Source organism: Lampris incognitus, chromosome 5 (assembly GCF_029633865.1).
Source record: "Lampris incognitus isolate fLamInc1 chromosome 5, fLamInc1.hap2, whole genome shotgun sequence".
NCBI lineage: Eukaryota > Metazoa > Chordata > Actinopteri > Lampriformes > Lampridae > Lampris > Lampris incognitus.
Genome location: NC_079215.1, coordinates 69,232,982 through 69,244,887, shown reverse-complemented (window position 1 = coordinate 69,244,887; position 11,906 = coordinate 69,232,982). Strand labels below are relative to the sequence as shown.

Here is an 11,906-nt window from a genome sequence, read left to right as displayed (position 1 = left end):
GCTCCTATCCCGTGGTGCTGGAGGCAGTGAACCGATGATCTGCAGTTTTGTCAGGATACCAAAAGTGTTTTCCATCTGTGACCCACAGCGCTGTATGTAGAATGACAGCGCCCCCTGCTGTCATGACAGCATCACAATACGATGAGGCTGAGGAGACTGTGCTTGTGAGGAAAAACATGAAACGAGAAGCTTACAAACACACACACACACACACACACACACACACACACACACACACACACACACACACACCTCACAGCCCGGAGAGTTCCCTGCATAACACCCCCACGCATACACCTGTGCTGCTCAGTCTGAAAGCTCCACCCACCTCTCTGCCTCCCTACATCCTGCACACCTGCCCACCTCACACTGCACCACTCATACCCTGCTCAGGCAGCATGTCGAGCGTGGCGGAGCAGCTGGCCCAGAGGAACGCCCGGCTGGACGAGGGCGTTGGCACCGCAGCCAATGCCAGTCCCTTCTTGCAGCAGGACTTCCAGCGACTGAGGACGGCGGGTCTGGACAGTGGGACCTTGTTCTGCGATGCCTCCTTCCCCGCAGACTGGAACTCACTGGGATACAACCAGCTGGGACGCTACTCCTCCAAAACCCGCGGCGTGGAGTGGAAAAGACCTGCTGTGAGTCCCTCCATCACCTGTCCTCTGTTCACCTGAGACAGACAGATAACATAGACAGTCAGTCAGACAGACAGTCAGACACCAGAATGGACTAAACCAGTCTAAGGAAACTCTTCAGGTTTACAGTGACTACATGAACAGAATAAAGTGCAGCATCTCCAGATAGAACCCTTCAGAAGAGCACAGTAAACCATGTGTTCTGGATCTGACTGTTCAGAAGAACACACTAAACCATGTGTTCTGGATCTGACTGTTCAGAAGAACACACTAAACCATGTGTTCTGGATCTGACTGTTCAGAAGAGCACAGTAAACCATGTGTTATGGATCTGATAGTTCAGCAAAACACACTAAACCATTTGTTCTGGATCTGACTGTTCAGCAGAACACACTAAACCATTTGTTCTGGATCTGACTGTTCAGAAGAGCACAGTAAACCATGCGTTCTGGATCTGATGGTTCAGCAGAACACAATAAACCATGTGCTATGGATCTGACTGTTCAGAAGAACATAGTAAACCATGTGTTCTGGATCTGACTGTTCAGAAGAACACACTAAACCATGTGTTCTGGATCTGACTGTTCAGAAGAACACACTAAACCATGTGTTCTGGATCTGACAGTTCAGCAGAACACAGTAAACCATGTGTTCTGGATCTGACTGTTCAGCAGAACACACTAAACCATTTGTTCTGGATCTGACTGTTCAGAAGAGCACAGTAAACCATGCGTTCTGGATCTGATGGTTCAGCAGAACACAATAAACCATGTGCTATGGATCTGACTGTTCAGAAGAACATAGTAAACCATGTGTTCTGGATCTGACTGTTCAGCAGAACACACTAAACCATGTGTTCTGGATCTGACTGTTCAGAAGAGCACAGTAAACCATGTGTTCTGGATCTGACGGTTCAGCAGAACACAATAAACCATGTGCTATGGATCTGACTGTTCAGAAGAGCACAGTAAACCATGTGTTCTGGATCTGACTGTTCAGCAGAACACACTAAACCATGTGTTCTGGATCTGACTGTTCAGAAGAGCACAGTAAACCATGTGTTCTGGATCTGATGGTTCAGCAGAACACAATAAACCATGTGCTATGGATCTGACTGTTCAGAAGAGCACAGTAAACCATGTGTTCTGGATCTGACTGTTCAGCAGAACACACTAAACCATGTGTTCTGGATCTGACTGTTCAGAAGAACATAGTAAACCATGTGTTCTGGATCTGACTGTTCAGCAGAACACACTAAACCATGTGTTCTGGATCTGATAGTTCAGCAGAACACAGTAAACCATGTATTGTGGATCTGACTGTTCAGAAGAACATAGTAAACCATGTGATCTGGATCTGATAGTTCAGCAGAACACACTAAACCATGTGTTCTGGATCTGACTGTTCAGAAGAGCACAGTAAACCATGCGTTCTGGATCTGATGTTTCAGCAGAACAAAGTAAACCATGTGTTCTGGATCTGATGGTTCAGCAGAACACAGTAAACCATGTGTTCTGGATCTGATGGTTCTCAAGATGTGAAACTAAATGAAAACTGAACTGAAACAGATTATAATGAATGAGATGGTTTAGTTTGGGTGACAGTATACACACTCGACTGACACCCCTAAACACACAAGTCCAGCATTCTGGAACCAGTCATATATATATATATATATATATATATATATATATATATATATATATATATAAACACACACACACACACAGGAACAGCACTTGTTTACTTATATATATATATATATATATATATATATATATATATATATATATATATATATATATATATATATATATATATATGACGTTTAGCATGACTTGTCTTACATGTCGTTGTGTGTTAAGTGTCCCAACGAGCGAAGCACCAAGTCTCAGTTCTGGTTTCTCCACATGTCCCTGGTAAAGAAACCGGATCAGGTTCTGATGAAGTTAAATGAGCCTGATCACAGCAGCTGTTCTGGGGTCTTCTAATAAACCATAATTCATGGTTTCGTGCGCGGCAGATAAAACAGAGTGTGCAGGTTCGAACTCCGGCTGGCGGACGAAAGGCCCCGAATGACGTGATCAGACAGCTGCTGGTTTTATGCCGCCTCATCTGTGCGCGTGCGCGTGCGGGGTGGGACGAGTCACAAATCTCACGGCTGGATACGTCTCCTGGTCTGGATTCGGTACGGCACGGTAGAGGCCTTGGTGAGCAGGGTTGTGTAGGTGTCCGCTTGTGTTAAGAATCAGGCACAACGTTGTGGTACAGTCGCAGGAACGGGTCCACACGCAGTGCGGGGGAAAACCCTCTAACAACATGTTGTGCCCCCGTTTCTTGTGGCGTAACACACCTGCTTTACTTCCACACTCCACGCTACCACAACGACCAAGACCGGGGTGTCATAACCGGGGTGTCATAACCGTGGTGTCATAACCGGGGTGTCCTAACCCGGGTGTCCTAACCGTGGTGTCATAACCGGGGTGTCCTAACCGGGGCGTCCTAACCGGGGTGTCCTAACCGTGGTGTCATAACCGTGGTGGAGAAGACGAGGCGCGTAGTTTGTGCGTCATCGTGCGCGCCCCGCCCCTATTTATGACGTCTGTGGGCGCGTCGTTTCCTTCACAACGGTCAGTTTTGGGGTTTTTTGTTTTACATTGTGAGTTTTCCAGCCTTGCTACGTTTGTTAGATCAGCGGCGAGCGCCTTCCGTTGGGATTTTCAGGTGTTTTGTCCAACACGTGTGGCCACAGACGCCGCTACAGGCGCTGCGTGGCTACCGCCGAGGCGCTGCGTGGCTACCGCCGAGGCGCTGCGTGGCTACCGCCGAGGCGCTGCGTGGCTACCGCCGAGGCGCTGCGTGGCTACCGCCGAGGCGCTGCGTGGCTACCGCCGAGGCGCTGCGTGGCTACCGCCGAGGCGCTGCGTGGCTACCGCCGAGGCGCTGTGCTATTCACAGGCGTTGGACAGCGGCCATTTTAAATGGTTTAAAAACGGTATTAAAGTAGTTAAAATCTTAGTTTTGGTGTCAGTTATCTTCATAACAGACACACTAACATATATAACGCATTAATATCTCAACTGGTGTTTCTCCTGACACCATATGGAGTTTCAAACCGGCCGTCATTTTGACCGCCTATGGTCGTTTTAGGTAGGAGTGAGATCCCAGTGCGTTAGGAAGGACAGTATGTTAGAGGGACCGCTCGGGTTGGACGGCTCGGAGACAAAGCAAGAGAGACAAGACGGAGATGGTGCGGACACGTGTGTGGAGGAGAGACGCTGGGGGCGTCGGGAGGAGGAGAAGAGGAGCATATGCAGGGCCACAGGTCAGCGGTTGGGTCGACAAGGGCCTCCGACGTAAAACCTTGCCGAGTCATGTGGACTGACAACACCATACCGGATCCGTCGGGGCTCCATACGGGACTGGCTGAGGCCCGGCTTAGCAACAGCTGCCACTGGTGCTGTGCCCTCACAGGGTACTGCTGAAAACTGTACAATCCGCTGTGGCGCCCCCTGGGGAACAGGCAACAAGCTGGGAGAAGACGAGGAAGAAGAAAATAAGAAGGGGAGAGGAGAAGAGGAAGGCCAAAGAGGAGGTTTATGGAGGTGGTGAGGGAGGACATGCAGGTGGCTGGTGTGACAGAGGAACACGCAGAGGACAGGAAGAGATGGAAACGATGATCCGCTGTGGCGCCCCCTAACGGGAGCAGCCGGAAGTAGTAGTGGTAGTAGTAGTAGTGGTAGTAGTAGTAGTAGTTGTAGTGGTGGTAGTAGTGGTAGTGGTAGTAGTGGTAGTAGTAGTAGTAGTACTAGTGGTAGTAGTAGTAGTGGTAGTGGTTGTAGTAGTGGTAGTAGTAGTTGTAGTGGTAGTAGTAGTAGTAGTAGTGGTAGTGGTGGTAGTAGTAGTGGTAGTAGTAGTAGTAGTTGTAGTGGTAGTAGTAGTAGTAGTAGTGGTAGTAGTAGTAGTGGTAGTAGTAGTGGTAGTAGTGGTAGTAGTAGTGGTAGTAGTGGTAGTAGTAGTGGTAGTAGTGGTAGTGGTAGTAGTGGTAGTAGTCTGTCGTTTAAATGACAAGAGTATCTACATGTGGAAGTAAAGATGGAGATTTGACTCCAAATTAAGGAAACGAGCACCACAAACTGACTCCAGTTTTGTCGAAATGAGCTGAACTGATTTCCATCCGGGTTCTCATTCTCTTTCCTCCAATCAGGAGCTCTGTTCCAACCCTCAGTTCATTGTGGGCGGAGCCAAGAGGACCGACATCTGCCAGGGTGCACTGGGTCAGTTAACACTAACATGCACACACACACACACGTATGCGTATATATATATAAACGCACACATTACTGTTACATTCTGGGGTGTTAATGCCCTGCTCAGGGGCAGCTGGGCAGCTAATGAGTTGCCTGAGTCCCACTGACATGAACACACTAAAGACACAACCATGTGCTCACAGTCACACATTTAAAACCCAATCAAATGAAAAAGCATCAATAAATAACGAATAACTATTTAAGTAAATACATGTTAGTTTTACCCTGCTGACAACGCCCTCAGTCAGTCCAGTCACAGTCCAACAAAACCCAGCAAAACAACTTTTAAATGTCTGCTGAGGGGATGTTGTATGTGGAAGCTGACTGGCTGGTATCCATGGTAACCCGAGCCTCATCTCCAGGAGACTGCTGGCTGTTGGCGGCCATCGCTTCACTGACGCTGGACAAAGACCTCCTGAACCGCGTTGTTCCTCCTGGTCAGAGCTTTCAGGACGGATACGCCGGAATATTCCACTTCCAGGCCTGTACACACACACACACACACTCGTTTCACTATCCATATGAGGACCCCTCATTGACTACATTCATTTCCTAGCCCTTAACCCTAACTTTAACCACACAAACTACATGCCTAACCCTAACCCTAACCTTACCCTAACCTTAACCCTAACCCTTACCCTAACCTTAACCCTAACCCTAACCTTAACCTTAACCCTTACCCTAACCCAGGGGTCAGGAACCTTTTTGACTGGGAGAGCCATAAAAGCCAAATATTTCTAAATATATTTCATTGAGAGCCATATAGTATTTTTAACGTATAATAAATGAAATATGTCTTACTTTTAATGCGACTTCTGGTGCTGCATGGCGTATCGAAGTGCCGCTTTATATGTGACCGTTTCATCGATGCAATGTTATCATTGTATATGAGACATACGGCAGATCCTGCTCTCTCCACAAATGCAGATTCCTCTGCGCACGCAGCCTGGAATGCACGGTAACCACCGTCTGTTTTTCTTTTCGCCCTCTTTTCCCTTACAAGGGTTGAAGCGGATAAACTAGTTGGCTATCTGATCAAATTGATTTCTTCACCTTTACAATGACCCGGACATGCTCGCGAGCCATTGGTTCCCGACCCGACCCACGGGTGACCCGTGACCCGTGAAATTTATCTTCAAAACTAATTTCTGTTTACTTTAAAATGACACAGTATTATTAAGAAATATCACAAGTATTTTAAAATCAGTTCCAAACTGATTTTTTTTTCAACTCAAAATTGTCTGGGAGCCATATGCCGTCACCGGAAGAGCCATATATGGCTCGCGAGCCATAGGTTCCCGACCGCTGCCCTAACCCTTACCCTAACCCTTACCCTAATTCTAACCTTACCCTAACCCTAACCCTTACCCTAACCCTACCCTAACCCTTACCCTAACCTTAACCCTTACCCTAATTCTAACCTTAACCCTTACCCTAACCCTACCCTAACCCTTACCCTAACCTTAACCCTTACCCTAATTCTAACCTTAACCCTAAAACCAAGTCCTAACCCTAACCCTAACTTAACCCTTACCCTAACCTTAACCCTTACCCTAACCTTACCCTAATTCTAACCCTAACCTAACCCTAACCTTACCCTAACCTTAACCCTTACCCTAACCTTAACCCTTACCCTAACCCTAACCTTACCCTAACCCTAATTCTAACCTTAACCCTAAAACCAAGTCCTAACCCTAAAATAGACCCTTTTACTTGTGAGGACCTCTAAAATGTCCACACAAGGTAGGTGGTTTCTGGTTTTTCTATCCTAATTAGGACATTTGGTCCACATTAGGATAGTTAAATATGTACGTACACACACGCACACACACGCACACACACACACACACACCCCTAGATGAAATGACATAATTACACAGAAATGTAGAGCATGTCAACAGTTCTGTGTGAATCTGGTAACATCTGCATCTTCTGTAATAAATCTCCAACACAGCACCCCCTGCTGGTTAAACTGTGCCACAAGCATTTATTTGTGAATGCTGATGAGTTGATGTAGCCCACAGATACGTCACATCACTGAGCCAGCCAACACCTCGTACTTCCTGTCTTCTATAGTGACACAACCCCACCCCGAAAACATCCTTCTCTCTCATCACGTCTCGAAAATGACAAGAGACCGAGTGTAGCACATACTGGGGGTGATGGTGGTCTCCAAAGCACAAATACACAACTTGTCTCCATTAATAAGGTGTTACTTCATCCATTTGAAAGGCTAAGATGGTAGCTTTATTATCCAGACTACTTCTAATCCAGCAGCACAGGCCAGACCACTTTTCCATTGTTACTGATGAGGTCAGCTAGGAACAGAGTCCTTGCTCAGACAGGAAGCGGACTGTGACAGCTTCCTGTCTGTGTAGCTTTGGCAGTATGGCGAGTGGGTGGACGTGGTGGTTGACGACCGGCTGCCGACCAGGGATGGGAAGCTGCTGTTCGTCCACTCGGCAGAGAGCAGCGAGTTCTGGAGCGCCCTCTTGGAGAAAGCCTACGCCAAGTAAGTCAACGGGGGGGGGGGGGGGGGGGGATGACGTGTTCTTTACTTCCGGTGGACAGAAGATCATTTAAGCACTTTTTTTTAATCAACACTTCAGATATACAAACAAATCAAACAAAGCCAGTATACTCTAACACAACAGAGTAGCTAAGAGCAGAACATCACACGTGTCAAAGACAACGAGAACAAAACAAGGAAACAGAAAAGGAAAATTAAAAAGAGATAAAATAAAATAAAATAACATAAAATAGGACAACACAATATTCCAGGGGTTAAATTACATTAAATTGTTCAAATGCAAAGAATAATTTTTGGGCATTTCTGTTTTTCATACATTTTAGAGATTTGGACAAAGTTACTAATTGGGTTGGAAAGGCTGCTAAACAGGGGTGCGTTTTGCAATATTTACATTCGTGTATGAAATATTTTGCCAAAATAATCACATTATTCAACAAGAATTCTGTATTTCTATCCTCCATAAACACTCCACATTTGACACTTACAAGTAGAAATGGCGGTAGCGCACTAATGCTCGACTTCATCCATACACACAAATTATACCACAACTTATAGTAAGTCCTGTTACAGTGGGAAAATACATGATCCGTTGATTCTATGTCTGTCTTGCAAAATCGGCAGAAATTACAGTCTACGCTAAATTTTAATCTTATAAATTCACTGGAGGGGTAAATATCATTAATTATCTTGAAGTGGACCTCTATGGCTTTGGGGGGGGGGTAGGGAATGAAATGTACTTTTTCTAATTTTATAGGCCTTCAAATGTGGGTACATGTCTAAAATATGATTCCTTCTTAAAGGGTGAGGATAGCATATCTTCAACAGAGAGTTTCTGATGAAGACATTACTGCAGGTTCTGTCGACACATGATAAGTTGTCAGTCATGAAGGGGCGAAGTGTGGGGCTGACAGAGGAGTAGATAAGACACTGTGAGACCATCATCTTGAGCTGTATAGGGATCACACCTGCTACCATGTCATAGACCTTTACAGAGCAGGATAAACTATATTCCAAACACAACTCAGTACAATTCAATAAACTGCCTCTGTCATCCATGATGTGTGTAATGCACCAAATACCCTTCTCCCACCACTCTTCCAAAAACACAGAATTCCCCTTAAACAGGACACACCTATTATTCCAAACTGGGACCTCATGGGGGGTAAAGTTGTGTTTAAACACCAGTTTCCAATATTGCAAAACTAGTTTATGAGAGGCGGATAAACGTAGCGGTATCTTGACAGTACAAAATCACAGTTCAACAGAAAAGCAATCCCTCCCAACTTGTTAAAGACTGCATTAGGAATGGCATGCCAAAACACAGCCTCTTCTATGACAAAGGCGTTCAGCCACTTCAGTTTGATCATACCATTCATCATGTCAAAACCAATGAATTATACCATTCATCATGTCAAAACCAATGAATCATACCATTCATCATGTCAAAACCAATGAATCATACCATTCATCATGTCAAAACCAATGGATCATACCATTCATCATGTCAAAACCAATGGATCATACCATTCATCATGTCAAAACCAATGACTCATACCATTCATCACGTCAAAACCAATGAATCATACCATTCATCACGTCAAAACCAATGGATCATACCATTCATCATGTCAAAACCAATGGATCATACCATTCATCATGTCAAAACCAATGGATCATACCATTCATCATGTCAAAACCAATGGATCATACCATTCATCATGTCAAAACCAATGAATCATACCATTCATCATGTCAAAACCAATGGATCATACCATTCATCATGTCAAAACCAATGACTCATACCATTCATCATGTCAAAACCAATGAATCATACCATCCATCATGTCAAAACCAATGGATCATACCATTCATCATGTCAAAACCAATGGATCATACCATTCATCATGTCAAAACCAATGAATCATACCATTCATCATGTCAAAACCAATGGATCATACCATTCATCATGTCAAAACCAATGGATCATACCATTCATCATGTCAAAACCAATGGATTATACCATTCATCATGTCAAAACCAATGGATTATACCATTCATCATGTCAAAACCAATGGATCATACCATTCATCATGTCAAAACCAATGGATCATACAATTCATCATGTCAAAACCAATGAATCATACCATTCATCACGTCAAAACCAATGGATTATACCATTCATCACGTCAAAACCAATGGATCATACCATTCATCACGTCAAAACCAATGGATCATACCATTCATCATGTCAAAACCAATGAATCATACCATTCATCATGTCAAAACCAATGAATCATACCATTCATCATGTCAAAACCAATGGATCATACCATTCATCATGTCAAAATCAATGGCATTCAACCCCCTATTTTCATACCTTTTCAACAGGTCACTTTACGTGATATAATGCCACATGTTTTTCCAAATAAAATTGAAATTAGTTTGGTTTATGGATTTAATCATCCTTGAGGAAATAGCCAATGAGTAAGCAGGATGAATAAATCTAGAGAGACTCTCCATCTTGGTGAGTAGAGTCCTCCCTAACAGAGTAATGTCCCTCTGTAACCAGCTGCTTAATATAGCTTTACACTTTGTGATATTATTCTGAACATTCATCTCTTCTCTCGATTCAAGCTTTTTACTCAAGTTAATTCCTAAATATTTAACCTCGGTTTTAACAGGGACACCAAATAAAGAGCTAGAATGATGCTCATGTATCGCCACAAGTTCACATTTGCTTATATTCAGAGTTCAACCTGATGCTTTGGTAAATTTAAGCACTTAAAGGAACAAAAAAGAGAAGGAAAAAAGACTTCTGCCTCTGCTTTTCCGTATTATCATGATGGAGCATTATCGCCACCGACTGTTACATTAACGAGTCCTTAATTTATATCCTTCCCATCAGGCCAGTATGCCTGAGAAAGGTGAAGGTATGTTTAAGCACATCATTCCCAGTGTTCCTTACCATGCGGAAATTGGTTTTATGTCCATGTGTATAATTCCTTTTTGTTCCAATGTAGTTTTCAGTATGAATAACCGACAAAGAGACAGGCAACCAGGCGAATAGAACTGCCGGGAGCCAATCAGGGAATGGGCAACAGGCAGGGGCAGGGAGAGAGACCGCAAGACCGGTGAGCCTTCAAACTAAAACAGGAAACACAGATTACTTAGCTATGACAAAATTCACAATCCTCTGTGTCCAAAAAAACAACAAACCCCCCCCCCAAAAAAACCACACACACACACACACACACACACACACACACAACTCCACAGTTCAGACACAGCTACCATGATGCTACAGCAGTCCATCACACCAAAATTACAGTGAACATTTTAAAATGTACATTGATTTTATTGTTAAATTCTTAGTGTTTGCTTTGTTGTGCGGTGGCTGTTATGTTTTCTACTTGTACTTATTCTGTATTACTGTCACTCGTCCGTGTCTTGAAAAGGAACACACAGACACTGGTAATGTGTCATTGCGTGCCTTTACTCCACCTACTTCCTCAGTTCGTACAGCGTGATGACGTAAGCATAACAGTCACATAGCGCATCAATATTCTCAGAATACTGTAGTGGTAGAGCGCCTCCTGCTGGTATTTGCTTGTAGGCTGTGTTGGAGGCAGTGGCGTAGCCAGATTATTTTTATAGGGGTGGCCAGGATGAGACCATTACTCACATTGGGGTGGCACAGAAACTGATGTCTTGTTAATGTTTTTTCCGGCGAGGATTGCCTCTAATTTATGCATGAGTACAAGCGAGCGACGTGTAAGATGGCAGACTACAGGAACCACCTGAGATTCAGCCTCAGATGCAGACGGAGCAGGATTACACCTAAAAGCCTGCAAATTAAATCCTCGTTCAAGGGCCACCGAGCTACTCCTCTTCTCTCTCATGCTGTACTTCCTGTCGGCAGAACCGTTAGCGGCACTACTGAGGGGCAATGACAGGATTAGAGGTATAGACTAGTTACCAGGAGGGCAAGAGAGTTCAGTGGCTCAGTATGCAGATGTCCCAACAGTTACAGCACGGGACAGGGAAAGTGAAGCTGAGGTGTTAGATAGTGTAGAGCTGTACGGTAGGGCATCGGGGGCTAAAGTAAACATAGATAAGTCAGAAATATAGGGGCAGGTAGAGAAGATTTAGCAATAGGATTAAAAGAGAAGAAGGATTATTTCAGGGTGTTAGGTGTGAATTTAGGGACTGAGGATGAGGAAGGGAGAGATATACAGTATGATGAGATATTGAATAAGAGTAGGAAGACTTTGGGGTTTTGGAAACTTAGGGGGTTGAATCTGCAAGGGAAGGTGGTGGTTGTGAGTGGATTAGTTATGAGTACGGTTGTGTATATAATGAATGTGTTGGATGTGCCTGAGAGAGTGATGAAGGAGGTGGAAAGAATGGTGAGTGAGTTTCTGTGGGATGGGA

At 44.4% G+C, this 11,906-nt stretch overlaps 1 protein-coding gene across 1 annotated transcript in view; it reads left to right on the top strand.

Moving 5' to 3' along the window:
- The first annotated feature begins 398 nt into the window (after positions 1-398).
- capn8 (calpain 8) overlaps positions 399-11,906 on the top strand; it is a 54,795-nt gene continuing 43,287 nt past the window's right edge. Inside the window, exons 1-4 of the mRNA XM_056280997.1 lie at positions 399-638; positions 4,843-4,912; positions 5,308-5,426; positions 7,324-7,457. Coding sequence (XP_056136972.1) covers positions 399-638; positions 4,843-4,912; positions 5,308-5,426; positions 7,324-7,457 — 563 coding nt within the window. The remainder of the gene's footprint in view (positions 639-4,842; positions 4,913-5,307; positions 5,427-7,323; positions 7,458-11,906) is intronic.